We start from the raw sequence: 16880 nt of genomic DNA on the forward strand, positions 1-16880 counted from the left end.
ATATCAAATGTCTTACAAGAAAAAAAGAAATTATGATCCAACGTGAATTTTCTTGATAAAAAAATATGTTCATACCTGGTAACATGTGCATGTAAAATGGCTAGAAATAGCATTTTAGCTTAGCGTAAAGCTGACAATTTACACAAGGATTATTTCTATTTCTTCTGCTCCAAACTTACTTCAAACTTACTTCTCTGTCTGCTCGTATGAATGTAACACATCATAAGAAAGTGTTTCAGCTCTGTTCAAATGCACTTTGGATCGCATCATTTATATGTATAAATGTTTTCCATCTGAAAGGACTAAATATTAAATGAAACAAATGACAATAAAATACAAAGTAATCTCTTCAGTAATCAAAATACTTTTTGAATGTAACTGTATTCTAATTACCAATGATTTAAATTGTAACTGTAGTGGAATACAGTTATTAATATTTTGTATTTTAAATACGTATTCCCATTATATGTATTCCGTTACTCCCCAACCCTGCTTTTGGAAGTCACACTAAAGTCATATTTCAGGAATACCGTACATAATCAGTAACCACAGAATGTACTGTACAGTATATGTTTACTTGAAACAAAAAGAGTGGCTATATATTACATTTAAGGGACAAGTTTGTTCTTTAAAATATACCTTAGAACACTACTGCTGTCACACCAGCTCATATTGCAGTTCTGAGCAGGACAAAGAAATGCATGTACTATAAATGTTAACAAGCTGTGATGCAAAGGAATAATCGGTTGTGACCTGCATGAAGCTGGGACAATGCTCTGACCACATTTCCTCTTTTATGTGCACTTTGAAATGTATCTACCTGCTTGTGCCACTCAGCTCAGACTATGACCTTTCGTTTTCTTCCTCAGCCTTTGTTTTCAAATTTCCACTTCACTTTTACTGTTAAAAGGGCATGTCTGATCTAATACAAAGTGTCACGTGTTACCAGTTAAATTCCACTTTTGCAACCTTTTTAAACATGAGTACAATCCAAGTTTTTGCAATGGAGAGCTGTTTTTACTTCAATAAGCGTGAATCTGTCTTACATCTTTAATGGCAGCAATATGAATTTGAGAATGGCAAACAAATGATTGGTATGCAATTCCATACTTGATACCACTCATGATTTCTGCTTTATAGGGAAAGAGATCGGTGAAGGTTCAAATTATTTTAAATATGGGTCAACTGCATAGATTATTTTTCTATTATTTTATTTACCATTTAAATAGAGTTTTAAGACTATTTCCCAAATAGTTTAAAAGTTTAATGACTGGTTGTAGTTTGCTGATGTGCATTGGCCCCAAAAGTATTTGGACTCTTAAGCCATGCAAAAATGTATGAATGTTAATGTATTAGATAATAAAACAAACCATGTGGCATTTATTTCAAAGCAAGATACTGTATCACAAGCCCACTTCTCAAGCATAACACATTTCACAAAAAGAGATTTGTTAGGATTTTAAATGATAAAACAATAGCAATACTGTTCAAAATGAAGACAAAATGTATTTGTTGCTGGTGTCAACTTAGTGGAACATGTTCATAGTTCATGTTATGAGCTCCACCTTTAGTTCTGCTAGGACACACACTTGAATTTGAAATGAACTGAATTCACATTTCTGCTAAAATGACCTTGGAACAAGTTGGTTAAAAGCAATTTTGCCTTAATTTTTAGTTAGTAGTATTATGTCATGCCCTGACCAACAGAAGACAAATAAATATATAACTTGGTCTTGCTGCATGATATGAAACGAAGATTGGGAAACATCACCTCTCAAAACCTAGGTGTCAGGAGTTTCAGGTCTTGTGAGCGCCCACCATGTGCTCATACATTTGGAGTCTTAAGGCTTCCAGATGGGCAGGGTCAAGACTACTTTTGTTGATCGATCAAACTACCTCTGACAGTTACCATGGTTTCATTTTATCATTCCCTACAGCTGTTCAGACTACCATGCCCCACTCTGTTGTTCCCCATTTTCCTCAATCTGATTTACTCCCTATCCTGTGAGGTCTGTGTACTAGTGGTGAACAATTAGGCTTCCCCTTGACATAATTTCCTAGGATGAACAAAGGCTGTGTCCCCCTTACCACTTAGTGAAAGGAGTCTCTACAGAAAGCTCTTTTCCTGGCAAAATGATTCATGCTCTGGCCATGATTCACACTGCAGGGCTGCAGAAATGATGAATCATAGCCAAGAAAACCCCCTTAAAAAAAAAAAAAAAGAAAATCTGAAGAAATCTTCATGAGATAGTTGTGGGAAGAGCTTAAGACAGTCACCTTTCTGTTTGACTGGTGTTTGTCAGAATCAAAGCTTTTGTTATTTTGTGTGACAGAACTGTGACTTCCTTAGTCAGTGGATTTAAAATAGGAAATTTAACAAAGTTCAATTAGCCAACATACAACCTTTATTATGTGATTGTTCATGGGAAATACTACAGTGTATTGAACAATTCTGTGAAGGATCTTTTCATTTGGCCTACTTTGCAATTTATAGCTGTTTATAAAAGTGTTTGTTTAAAAAAAAAAAAAAAACCGCAATACACAAAACAAAGCAAAACAAAGGAAAGCAAAACAAAACAAAAAGACAACAAAAAAAAAAAAAATGCACAGCTTCAACTTTTTTTCTAAAGGAACACAGAGAGTGGAATACATGTTTACATTTACTTATGCACTTGCTGTCTTTGCAGAACATTACTTTATAAAAGGTGATATCTTGGTCCCCATGAAAACAAAATCTATGTTTGGGTGTTCTTGACATTGGGTGTACTTCATATGATGTTTAGTTTAATATAGAGGCCCTGCCCTGCTCCAGTTTATGTTAAACGTCCGTGTCTATTTGTCAGATTTAGAATTCTGACCAGCAGAAGCTCTGGATATGCTGCTGATTATTGATGTAAATCAACATTGTCTAATGGCTTTTAATGAACAAGCTCTCAATGGCATTACAACAACACATTTATTCAAACAGTGGCAACATTCCCATGTAATTCCTATCTGTATAACCCCAACATAATGCTACATCAAGATAACTTTTACTGATCATATTTGTGTTAAGCTTATTTCCAAAGGAAGACAATTAAAGGAAAGAAACACTACTACTGGACAGCCAATGGAGGGCAGTGTAAGCCAAAAACTACACCCCCACTGAACATCTTGGGTTGCTGCATGCCATCAAGCAATTTGCAAGAAGCAGAAGGTACTTTAAGCCTCTGATCCATTACTTAAACTGCAGTGGACAAAAATTGTAAAAGTAATTTTTAACAGTTCAGGGTGTGATGCATACATCTAACTGAGTGATTTTTTACCCTTACTCCGATATATAAAAATATGTTAGATATGTTACAGAGTAGTACAACTTCTTATAGCAAAAGGAAAAGTTGATACAGCGAGTTCATAACTCTTTAGGATTGTTGTTAGGATTTGAATTTTGACAACATAAATTCAAAATGGCTCACAAAAGGGATGATGCACCAAGTATCTCACCAATGATTATTGACCCTTAACATTTATTTCAGTGGACAAATGTGTAACTCTTTCAAAATATATCATTTATATTAGACAAAAATAAAAAATGACACATTTTTCATTTTTACATTCTACAGTGTTTTACAATGTTACATTCTAATTTAATTATTCATGCATCAGAGGGATAAAGTTTAAAAATATTTAAAGTTCTGTTACCGCTCTAAAGGTGTAAAACTGCTTAAAGATAAACTATTGCTCTTAAAAGTCCTCCTCTGTCCATTTAGATGGACCACTGCCAGGAAGAAGGGTTTGAGCCGTTCTGTTTGAGAGATAAGAACACAGCCAGTTCTCTCAGTAAAAGATCTGCTCAAATAAGGCATAATAAAGATAGATAAAGTCAGCTGGCCTGGGTGAGTCACATGTTAAGAGTGGTGTGTGTGTGTGTTGAAGAGGAAGTACACAGATCTCTACATTGTTTTCTTTCTTAGAAAAAGATTATGATGCAAAATGAACTGTATTCTTGTGATGAAGGACTATATTTTCAGTAAAAGACTTTTAAGTACATTATAGGGTTAATCATGTTTCTAATATATTTTCTATGTAAAATACATGAATTATGGCCCTGTGATGACAAGTCATTGTGAAGGAGAAATGTGAGGTAACAGTAAACAAGAAAGAAATATAGACATTATTTAGAATTTGAGCGGAAAAGTGTTTTAGAAAGTAACTTAAAAGTAAAGTAATTAGTAAAGTGATTATTCTTTCAACTAAGTAATAAGATAAGTAATCTGATTACAATTTTAGAGAAATAAAGAGTCATTTGTAGTGGATTACAAATTTTAAGTAACTTAACCAACACTACATTTAACTGCATCTAAAACGTTTTTTTTTCTTCTCCCAAATAGTTATTATGCAAGCAGTTTTTAAATATTCACTTTGACTTTTTTAACACTTAACGAACTTGTTCAGTCAAAAAATGTGTTTGAAAACAGTGATGATCAAGCTCCTAAAGTATTTCCATGATAGCCTACATTCATACAGTAGGCTATACCCAATACAGTCGACAAATTGTTTCTGTTGGAAAGATCTATGACGCACAAATCACAAAATAAGGTTACAGTTTCATAAACAATACACAAGAAGCTGATAATACAGAAAGGCACACCCCTTTCAGAACATGATTGGTGCATTTTGGGAGTGACGTCATATACCCGCGCTTTGTGTGGAACGTCAGTCTCTTGGCGGGATTTAGCCTCCGTAAAGAGACAGACAACAAGTGTTTTGAGATGTGAGTTTTTATATTTCGTTGTAATTAACATGTAGTGGACGCACTCTAAGTAGGACTTTAACTCGTGACAGAAAGCATCTCGTTCGGTGCGCTGCGAGCATTGGTTAACCCAGCACGATTCAAGTATAGGAATTAATAGTACAGTTTATGAACTGTCATGCTAGTTCTCCTGTAGTCTCTCTCTGAGTGTGTGTATAAAGTAGATCGCTAAGCACGCTATCTCATAATACTCACAATAGGGTTATTAAAGATTTGATTTGTATTGGATCAAGAAGATTTTACGAGTTGCCACATATTGCAAGGGTTTTCGTGAACTCACTGTTCGAACTCTGTTTTTTTAAAAAAAAAAAATAGATTTACAATGCAGTTTTTAGGCAGAAGAAAGAAGCTGATAGGCAGCTCTCAGAATGATCTGTATGATCACTGTCTTCAGTTCTATGGACAGCCTCCCCTGGAGAACATCTCTCTCAGTGAATTTGAAACTTTTGCAGTGGAGAGGTTGAAATGTAAGTGGAAAAAAATGTATAAAATCTGAACCCTAAAATGTATTTAGATGATAGGAATGTTATTCCATTTCCAACAAGGATGTTGAATCCATAACATATGCTGCTTGGCAAATGTAAGAGCTTATGTGACTGTTGTTTTAATGTTCTCTATTTGTAATAACTGTGTGCTTTTCCCAGTGCTCAAGACTGTGGAAAACATTGGAGTGAGCTATGTGAAAAATTCTGAGCAATACACCAGGAAATTGGATGCGGAATTTTCCAGTCTGTACTTCCCATACAGAATGGAATTAGTGAGAAAATACTCTTTCTATACACTAAAACTTATATGGTCAGTGATGGATAATATCACAGGGTTGAGAAAACGTAAAGTTATCAATTCCATAATTACTTCATGACATGTTTCAATTGAGTTGAGATGCAATGGCTTTGAATGGATAATCAGCAAATTTGAATAAATTCTTTGTAAAGTTTTGTTAGTTTGATATGTATGAGTGTACTCCCCCCCCTCCAACAATCTGTCCTTATTACCTAGGGTGAACGCAAGGTTCAAGGAGGGCCATCTGAATATGAGAAACGAAGAAAAGATCATATCTCCCATTTTATTCTACGCTTGGCATACTGCCAGACGTAAGTATTATGTGCAATTCAGTATAGAGTCATACAGACTAAAGCCTAGTGTACTCTACACGACTCAAGCTTGTCTCCTTTTATGTTTTGAGTTTGTGACTTTTCTGTGATAAGAAGTCTCAGTGGTCTTTTCATTTCTGAAATTGTAAATTCTTGTTTCCTTTCCTTGCTTCCTTTCTTCATCCCTCTTAGGAAACGAAGAAAGGATGCAAGGAAAGGAAACGAGCACGGAGGAATCAAAGCAAGATGTATTTGTAAATTGGAATGTCCCGCTTGTATAAATTCTTCTCCCTCTTCACATTCCTCGGGATGCTTCCTCCGTCCTCAATCCTCGCGTGCATTTAGAGAATTGATATGTCCTTCATGATGATGGACTTTCAGGTATTCCAGGTCACAGGCTTGAGGATGGAGGAGTGAGGAACGAGGATGCACAATAATAGTGTAAAAAAAGAAGATATAATTTTCTATCCGTTCCGGAATGGAACTTCAATAAATTGCCCTTGAAGGTCACTGCGTTGTTCTGTCTTTTCTGAGCGCTGAAGTAAAGCAATTATTGTTAATTCACACATTTGATTATCTATTCATTTTATCTGACTCCAATTTTATATTAATCTGACTCCAATTTTAAGTTGACCTCTAATTTATATTTAAGCTCTAATTAATTTCTGATCATTCTTTTAATTTAACATTTTTAGGTTATTGATTACTCTAAATCCTCTTCTATTCATTGTCCTTTTGATCTTTGGAGACTTACGCCGGCCGTTATTAAATTACGTAAACCTCCCGAAAATGGATAGCCAGTTCCGTTCTTAGTCAGCGGTTGTAGGGTTAACTAATATCGTCTGGTTTGACTTTTCTCATAACCAGACAATATTGCCGCTTAGTCACCTACATACAACTTGCTAAGACGGGCGGTGAGCAGTGACTGAGAGTCTTTAAATGGCTTTCTCCTACCCGGTTGTCCTGAGTGGTTTCTCCTATATTAAATCTCCAGTATGGTCTACCCTAGTCTATTGAAATTCAAATCCTACCCGGCTGTCCTAGGTGGTTGTCCTACCTGGTTGTCCTGAGTGGTTTAAATTCAAACTAAGAGTCTTTAAATGGCTTCCTCCTATATTAAAGCTCCAGTAATGATTTCAGAGGAATTCAGAATAAATCAAATAATAACAATTTATTTGTCAGGTAGGATATAAAACACTGTTGCAGAAATTCAAATCAAAGCCAATTTCACATGATCAGAATAAACAAGCATTACTAAAAATAAAAGACAAGTCAAAGAAACATACCTGACAAAACTACATGCCGCGGTACAGCATGGGAGATCTGCTTACAGATTCCCAGAGCTTCATGCCAACTTTCCTTAAATATCTAGACAGAATAAACATTGTGTACCAAATGGTATTATCCTTTGTACAATGAGGATTTGGGGGTGAATGGGTTCTTGACTTCCTGGGGTTTAACCTTGTTAACGTACAGGAGATAATTTCAATTGTAGGTCAAGGAGGGGGAGACACCTCCAGAATTATGTAGTATTTGGCAAAGACCTTATAACTTTGTTACCATTAGTTTTATCAACATGGGAAAGAGACCACTATACCAGTCACACAGAGACCTCTTAAATGATATCAAACACATACAGTTGCATTCTTTGTTTTCATGATATTTGTTATATTTTTACATATAAATCTTGTGTCTTTTGTGTTGGTCCAGAGCTGATGAAGGGGAGAAGGGGGGGAGAGAAGGGGGGGCAGCAAGGTGATTTGCAATTTATCACACTGTGGTGATATTCAGGTGTAGATTTCAGCTTTTGTGAGAGAGTTCTATGACGTTGATTCTCGCAGAGTTCTTTGACTTTTACCGGAAATGGCGCCTTTTGGTTGTAGACATTCTGGTGCCAGCCTTACAATAGGAATTAAAAGCACCCTTCGATCTCACGACCAACTGTCTTATAGGGTGCGCACTCCTGCGACAAGCCCTGACAAGTCGCAGATGCTAAGACAGATTTCAAACCAGCTTGATATCTAGATGTCGTCAGGTGTGCACACCGTCCCGACGAGCGAGAGACAGACAATGAGCCGCAGCCAATTATATATAGAGAGAGTGCAAGAGAAGAGCAAGGTATTGGGAAGCAGGAGACAAAAAATAATTAGAAAATATAATAAAACTTCACCTACATATCCCTAGCTGCTGTTTTTATTATTTGAAGTGGTTTTTCTTTTTTTTCCCTTTGAAAATAAGCGCAAAAACGAGCGCCAGCCGTTCTTTCATGTTTGTTGACATTAAAGAATAAACTGCGTGAGTGTGTGAATGAATTACGCAATTGTAATTTTAAGATGCATTTTTGGCGGTCTGTTTGAAACATGATTAAAGACAGCTGTAACAGCCGTTTCTTTGCTGATAAAGTGCGGTTTTAAAGGGAAATAACTCTGGAAACTGGAAATTTTTAAATAGCAAATGCGTAAACGTGCACAATAACTTCACAAAATTCTTCAGTGTGTCTGATATCAACATTCAGGGACACTGATATGAGCAGCTTGCACACCAGAAGCTCAGTTACAGATACTGCACTAAAAAAACTAGGGATTGGAAGCATAAGGAATTTAATGATTCTGGTTCTGATTCCTCTTTAACGATTCCAGTAATGAATACTTTTTTATTTGGAAATGAGACATGCAGTTCTTATTGTACTATTGACTACCCTTTGCTACAGAGCAGATATAACAAATGAGAAATAAATTTAATACGATTCTTGTTAAAGGTGTGTTTGCAGAATTTTAAGAGACATAAATACAATCCAATAATAGATTCTAACTCTATTTTAAATAAACAAATCTAAACAAACAAGAAATGTGATGACATAATTAATTAATTTATAACTCATGTATCTTTAATTACACATTTTTGTATGAACCTGTCAGTAACTGCACTGCTTGATTAAAGTCTCACAGGTCTAAAGTAACATGACATTACAGTAACAGTTCCAGAGACAGTTTAGACTTGTCTAGTCTAATGTTTTACTTCAGGTTTGTGAGACTTCAACAGTTCTCATTTAATTTCGAGTTGGACATTCATAACTTACCAGTATAAGATTACTTCTATACCAGACTATAACTGAAGCACTGTATGTTTTGCACTGTAGATTCAGAAGAGCCAGTTCATAAGACAAATCAAAATACATTGGAAGAGCTGTGTGTGTTCACGCTGTACATTCAGTAGAGGGCAGCGCTGCTGCAGAAATGCGCTGCTGAAAACACTTTCAGAGTATTTCAGTACGGTGTTCCATCCGCATTGGCGGAAAATTTCATGTAGTCATAAAGATCATAAGACTCCGATATTTTTTTAAAGAATGGAACCGGTTCTGAACAAGAACCGATTCTCGGTTCCCAACCCTAAAAATAATTCAGAATTTTGCTTTAAATGTCATGTTTGTGAATAATAAAGAGAAACTGCACGCCGGTTTTTACAGCTTTCTCGCCTTTTACTTTTTTGTGCTTTATTATCATTCAGTAATACACAGACATAATGATTGATGTATGCCCTCATCAAATCGGAGACTCTCCCCTCGAAATCCAAACACAAGTGGTCAAAAGAGACGACCAGGTTTAACGGTGATGTTTCTCAGTTGTGCACTTGTGTTGTGACACAGGGCCTCAGTTAGGGACGAATGGTCGTGTAGTTGATACACCCAGTCTGCAATCTGTCGTGTAGTGTGCGCAGCAGCGCCGACTGCAAGTCATGTAGTGTGCGCTTGGCTAAATTAAACCAGTGAGATTAATATGTATTAGTGACTATTATCTGCTGAAATTGCAAAGATTTGTTCTTGAGCAATGAATCTATACCATTTCAATGTGTTTGATGCTGCGGAAGCTTGTTTATTATAAGGTATGTGTTTATGCAACATGTAAGCTTTGAGGTGGAAGAGTTAGGCTTACAATTACTTGGAGGGTTTTGCTCTCATGTCATATTCCTTTGAAATGTGCAGATTTTTAATACCTAGTAACCTGGAAGTAGTTCTTTCCTCTTATTTGTTGTGTTAGTCAAGTAGAAATTAAACCATACACATTTCATTTTAGGGAGGACCTCAGGCGTTGGTTTATCCAACAGGAAATGGATCTTTTCAGATACCGGTTCAGCTGCCTTTCTTCAAAGCACAAGACTGACTTTTTGCATAAAAATAATTTGAAGTATGAGACGGTGAGGCCATTTCACTTTTGAAACCCTCTCAACTCAATTACTTTTGATGTTACCAGAAAACATTTAATTATTCTAGATTACAAAACTAAAAAGCTGAAATAATTGTCATAACTCACATTATGTATTGCATAAATAAAAGTATTGTCACTGTCAGAATTGTGATATATTTATATAGTTATCTGCAGGTGTTCTCTTCTGTCCTAGTTAAATTCAAAACTCTTGCGATGCTGCTCCAGTGTCTAATTATAGGATTGATCCAAGCGCAGTATTGCATTACTAAAAAAAAGTGTTCTTCATCCTGCTGTTATAAAATCTTTCTATCCTTTGTCTGCTGTCTTTTAAACAAAACAAAGGAAATGTTCAGTGCCAAAGCCTTGATTTTTTTTTCCCCCCTATTTGATTATTTCCCCTTGCATGAATCTGACACTTCAGAAATGTACAGAGCCCAGTGGAGGTTAAAATGGTGTTTTATCATCTTCTAGTTTCACTCTTTGAACAATTCTATCATTTTCAGAACTGTGCCTGAGCGCCTGTATTTACTTGCTCTTACAGTATATGTACATAAATCTTAATGCCTTTAAGTCACTTAAAGAAATACTAAATTATATGTTTTGTTTGTCTTCATCTTTTTACATTGTAATGACTTAAATTTGTTTTCGCCAAATGTTGCCACTGCTTTATCTCTTCATTATTTATTATTCACTTGAAACTAAATTTTAACTGTGTTCTTTTCTTTCCAATTCACAGGTAAGTGCAGAGGAAAAGAAAAGCATCAGAGACAAGCTCATCAACTCCAGCTATGGTTTGAGTGGAATCACTGTGGAAGAATATGATTTCTACAAAGTAAGTTGATGCAGACATATTATATTAATTATAAGCGCTTTGAGTGCCTAGAAAAGCACTATATAAATGTAAGAAATTATTATTATTATAAAAAATGATACAGAATTTTGAAAAACTATTTCATGACATTTTCTGGGGGCCTCTACAAGGCTTTAAAGGAATATTCTGGGTTCAATACAAGTTAAGCTAATTTGACAGCATTTGTGGCGTAATGTTGATTACCACAAAAAATAATTTCGACTCGTCTCTCCTTTAAAAAATCAAAAATCTGAGTTGCAGTGAGGCACTTACAATGGAAGTGAATGGGGCCAATTTTTGGAGGGTTTAAAGGCAGAAATGTGAAGCTTATAATTTTATAAAAGCACTTGCATTAGTTATTCTGTTAAAACTCGTCATTTTTACAGTTGATTTAGGGTTTGTTTACAACATTGTCATGGCAACAAAGTTGTAAAATTGGTGATAACGTCACAGAAAAATTTAGTAAGTGATTTTATCACACTAAAATCATGTTAACATGCATATTGTTTACGTCTTGTTGTTATAATTTTAAAATGGTGATTATTTTAACGTTTAAGGATTGTCTTATAACCCAGATTTTTGCTTTTTTTTATTTTTTGTGGTTAATCAACATTATGCCACACATGCTGTCAATTTAGCTTGTATTGAGCCTGGAATATTCCTTTTAAGAGTAAAATACAAAATGGAAAGGTAGACATTCATTTCAAATCACAAAAGTTAATTTTACTGTGCACCAAGTAAAAGTTTATAGTGCATACATTTATAGTTCAATGCTAAGAAGTGGTGTACGATAGGATCTGTTAGAACTAGTGTGTGATTTTATATAAATATATTAACCTCCCTTTTTGATTTTTATTTTATTTTTTTACATTTTATTAGGCGTAAGCTCCAAAATGTTGTAATTATGTTTGAGCATAACAAATATACTTATATTAATACGGTATAGACAACTTTAAAACTTGTCCTGATTTTTATTTTTCTGTGACAAAGGTCCCATTTCAGGATGCCCTTGATTTAGTGCGGTCCAGGAAAGTTTACTTGCTGGCTGGCAATGCCTATATTCCCCACCAGGAGATTGTCACAATTGTCCTTAATGACTTCCGCACAAGACTGTCCAAAGCACTTGCCGTAAGTAACTTGATATTTTGAGTCCTGAGTTATTGACCGTTTCTGAAAGGTTATAAAGATTGCTCATGCATTTTGAGAATTTGCCTAGTTGCATAGATTAATTACTTTTTTATTTGAACCCATTTAAATCTTCAGTTTAACTAGATTTAATCTCATTCATGTCTTAAAAAACATGAGGGTACAGGCAGCTTTGGCAGATCTTTTCCTTTTTGTTTAATTTTCCAGGACAATTAACAAAATAAGCACGCATTTTATAGTAAAAGTACTTTTGTAATTTTAAATCAATGATGTATGTATTTGATATTGAGCATTTTTCAGTGTAAACTGGTATCACACCTTGAATTAACATCTTTGGAATCCAATCACTTTTGATAAATACAGGTGTTTGCAAACTACATTCGGAGATGGTCAGGGACATATACACCTTTTTAGTGGCTAAAAACTAATGCTTTCTGTTTTAACTTATCCGGCTTATTACAGCTTTAAAATAATTTTTTTTGGAAAAGTGCATACATATACATGCAAAAGAATTCAGTGTTTTATACCTAAACAGCTGACATCAATATGCAATGACACACATTAGCCTGTGATATATGTAGTCATTAAATCAGAGACCTTCCCCTCTACAAAATCAGATCACAAGTGATCACTAGATGCATTTTGGAAGCATGATAGATGCAGTAAGCATTTTATAATTTTACTTGAATGAGGTTAATATTGGGTGTTAAAGGAATAGTTCACCCTAAAATTATCATACAGTATACCCACCCTCATGCCATCCCAGATGTGTATGAATTTCTTTGTTCTGAAGAACACAAATGAAGATTTTTAGAAGAATATCTTAGCTCTTTATGTCCATACAATGCAAGTGAATGGTGAACAAAGCTTTGAAGCTTAAAAAAAATCACATTAAGGCAGCATAAAATAATCCATATGATTCCAGTGGTTAAATCCATATTTGTGAGTGTGGATATGATAGGTGTGGGTGAGAAATATATCAATATATGTCCTTTATATATATATATATATATATATATATATACACACACACAGTTGTGCTCAAAATTTTGCATATCCTGGCAGAAATTGTGAAATATTGGCATTGATTTTGAAAATATGACTGATCATGCATCCTTTTATTTAAGGATAGTGATCATATGAAGCCATTTATGATCACATAGTTTTTTGGCTCCTTTTTAAATCATAATGATAACAGAAATCACCCAAATGGCCCTGATCAAAAGTTTACATACCCTTGAATGTTTGGCCTTATTACAGACACACAAGGTGACATACACAGGGTTAAATGGCAATTAAAGGTTAATTTCCCACACCTGTGGCTTTTTAAATTGCAATTAGTGCCTGTGTATAAATAGTCAATGAGTTTGTTAGCTCTCACGTGGATGCACTGAGCAGGCTAGATACTGAGCCATGGGGAGCAGAAAAGAACTGTCAAAAGACCTACGTAACAAGGTAATGGAACTTTATAAAGATGGAAAAGGATATAAAAAGATATCCAAAGCCTTGAAAATGTCAGTCAGTACTGTTCAATCACTTATTAAGAAGTGGAAAATTCGGGGATCTCTTGATAACAAGCCAAGGTCAGGTAGACCAAGAAAGATTTCAGCCACAACTGCCAGAAGAATTGTTCGGGATACAAAGAAAAACCCACAGGTAACCTCAGGAGAAATACAGGCTGCTCTGGAAAAAGATGGTGTGGTTGTTTCATGGAGCACAATACGACAATACTTGAACAAAAATGAGCTGCATGGTTGAGTTGCCAGAAAGAAGCCTTTAATACGCCAATGCCACAAAAAAACCCGGTTACAATATGCCCGACAACACCTTGACACGCCTCACAGCTTCTGGCACACTGTAATTTGGAGTGACGAGACCAAAATAGAGCTTTATGGTCACAACCATAAGTGCTATGTTTGGAGAGGGGTCAACAAAGCCTATAGTGAAAAGAATACCATCCCCACTGTGAAGCATGGTGGTGGCTCACTGATGTTTTGGGGGTGTGTGAGCTCTAAAGGCATGGGGGAATCTTGTGAAAATTGATGGCAAGATGAATGCAGCATGTTATCAGAAAATACTGGCAGGCAATTTGCATTCTTCTGCATGAAAGCTGCGCAAGGGATGCTCTTGGACTTTCCAGCACAACAATGACCCTAAGCACAAGGCCAAGTTGAACCTCCAGTGGTTACAGCAGAAAAAGGTGAAGGTTCTGGAGTGGCCATCACAGTCTCCTGACCTTAATATCATCGAGCTACTCTGGGGAGATCTCAAACGTGCGGTTCATGCAAGATGACCAAAGACTTTGCGTGACCTGGAGGCATTTTGCCAAGACGAATGGACAGCTATACCACCTGCAAGAATTTGGGGCCTCATAGACAACTATTACAAAAGACTGCACGCTGTCATTGATGCTAAAGGGGGCAATACACAGTATTAAGAACTAAGGGTATGCAGATGTTTGAACAGGGGTCATTTAATTTTTTTCTTTGTTGCCATGTTTTGTTTTATGATTGTACCATTCTGTATAACACACAGTTGAATATGAATCCCATAAGAAATAAAAGAAATGTGTTTTGCCTGCTCACTCATGTTTTCTTTAAAAATGGTACATATATTACCAATTCTCCAAGGGTATGCAAACTTTTGAGCACAACTGTATACTATAAATCTCCACTTTTGAACAGCTCTAACCACTAGGTGGATGAATGTTAAAGTCACTTTCACACCAGAATGTGAAAGTATAAATTGATAGTAAAAAAGGACTTAAATATTGATCTGTTTCTCCCAACATGGATTACTTTTATCCTTCTTTATGTCTTTTTTGAAGGTTCAAATGTCTGTCCACCATTCACTTGTATTGTATTGGACCTACAGAGCTGAAATATTCTTCTAAAAATCTTTTATTTTGTGTTCTGCAGTAGAAAGAAAGTCATACAAATCTGGGATGGCATGAGGGTGAGTAAATTAAGAGAGTTTTCATTTTTTGGGTGAACTATCCCTTTAATTCATACCAGATTGGAAATTTTTTCATATTTATTCAAAATTCACATTTTGTGAAAATCCAAAATGTTGCTTTTTTTGGAGGTTTGCAGGGGTATATTGTGAGTTCCAGAAATAGAGCTAGGGGAGCTGTGTTAAGGTGGTGTTGGATGACTAGAAAGGTAAATCGATCCAAAGGTTGGAGCATTCATTAAATTGCTTTTTTTTTTTTTTTTTTTTAAAGGTGTGTAGAAAAGTAGGCGTCACAGACGATAGTTTAGAGAGGCTTAGCTTAGAGTGCTTGATGGCACACACTGAAGTCATGGGTCATTTCCACCTTCAGTCTGAGATTAAAAGGCAGCTGGGAGACGGAAGAGGTGACGGGGAGGGTTGTTGGTCAGAAAATCAAAAGCAGGTTTTCTGTTAGCTCCTGCCAAGATTGCTCTACCCTCTGTGGGGGCGTCTCAATTCTTCTCAGCCCTGCCAAATGGCAGTAAAATGTGCTTCCTTGTGATAGGCTATCATCCATTGAGAAAATGTTTGTTATGATTCTATTCATGTCTTCATGCCTTTGAGTTTCTACCCGTGCATCATAGTTTTAACATATGTAAATGTAATGTGTGTCAGGAGATTCCCAGCGGATGGCATATTGAAAGTCTTTCATGTTTGATGTGGGGCATGAGCTTTGCTGCTACTTCTTTGTTCAGCTGCTACCTCTTCGTTCAGCTGCACAAGCACAAATTTGAAAGAATATATGGGTTCATACATGGCCTAGTGAATTTTGAATTGGCTAATATTTATTATTAGTGGAAAAACTGTTGTCAATTTGTCAAAATGTCCCCTTTAATATTAATATAACATTTCAGGTTGAGTTCAGAACTCAGAGGTTTGTAAAAATGTTGGTGAAATGCACAGAAATTGTATTTATAGTTTAGACTGAAATGGTATTCTAGGAGTTTTTAGTTTTGTGCAGTTTCAAAGGTTTGGTCATGTTCGAATATAAATAACTTTATAGAACAAAGGAAGACCATTTTTTAAACCAGTACAACAGCTCGATTGCGAGTGTGCAATTGCTTGTATACAACTGTTCTAAAATAAAAAGTTTATATTATATTTTGATACTATTGCCAGTTATTTTGTCAACAAAAATAGTTCCAAATGAAACTAAAGCAGTATCAACTGATGCATGTCACCGAGCAACTCACAGACTGACCACCTGTCTGGGGCACTGCAAACACAGACAAGCAGAGTGACACAAACAGTGTCTATACTAAATATCAGCACTTTTGGAATGCTGCTTTTCCCATCAAACCAGAGGACCGGAACTACTATATATGTCATATACAATACTGTATATAGAATGTTTTTTCATGGGTCAGCCTCAACTCCATGGAGAGACATCTGTAAAGAGAAAGTTTTTGGTGTCAACTTTCGTGCAGTTTAAAAGATCTATAGTCCATCAAGATTTTGCTGAGCATTAGTTTACCCATTACCTAATTTAATTTATTTGTTAAGTATGTGCAGTGTCATACATTCTGTGGAACGGTGTGTTAGCTGTTAGGATTATAGCTGCATATTTGTCATCTTCACTCCATTAATATCCTAAACTCTCATCTGAATTTCTTTGATGGTAAACAATACAGCTGCAGGTTTAATTGCAGCTATAACTTGCAAAATTAAAATGTGCACACTACAGGATATATGGAACAATAATAAATTGGGTAGCTTTGTGAACTCAGATTACTTAACAACATTAGTCTGCCCAGCTTGGGTTTAATTGGGCATTTTAATTGAAACCAGGGAGCAGTTCAGTT

The 16880-nt window shown here is 35.6% G+C and overlaps 1 protein-coding gene across 1 annotated transcript in view; it reads left to right on the forward strand.

Moving 5' to 3' along the window:
• The first annotated feature begins 4693 nt into the window (after nucleotides 1–4693).
• Nucleotides 4694–16880, forward strand: part of LOC127411815 (DNA primase large subunit-like) — a 94978-nt gene continuing 82791 nt past the window's right edge. Inside the window, exons 1-7 of the mRNA XM_051647614.1 lie at nucleotides 4694–4753; nucleotides 5108–5259; nucleotides 5437–5549; nucleotides 5792–5886; nucleotides 9960–10080; nucleotides 10828–10923; nucleotides 11932–12069. Coding sequence (XP_051503574.1) covers nucleotides 5115–5259; nucleotides 5437–5549; nucleotides 5792–5886; nucleotides 9960–10080; nucleotides 10828–10923; nucleotides 11932–12069 — 708 coding nt within the window. The 5' untranslated portion in view covers nucleotides 4694–4753; nucleotides 5108–5114. The remainder of the gene's footprint in view (nucleotides 4754–5107; nucleotides 5260–5436; nucleotides 5550–5791; nucleotides 5887–9959; nucleotides 10081–10827; nucleotides 10924–11931; nucleotides 12070–16880) is intronic.

The sequence above is a fragment of the Myxocyprinus asiaticus genome, chromosome 21 (assembly GCF_019703515.2).
Source record: "Myxocyprinus asiaticus isolate MX2 ecotype Aquarium Trade chromosome 21, UBuf_Myxa_2, whole genome shotgun sequence".
Taxonomy (NCBI): Eukaryota; Metazoa; Chordata; class Actinopteri; order Cypriniformes; family Catostomidae; genus Myxocyprinus; species Myxocyprinus asiaticus.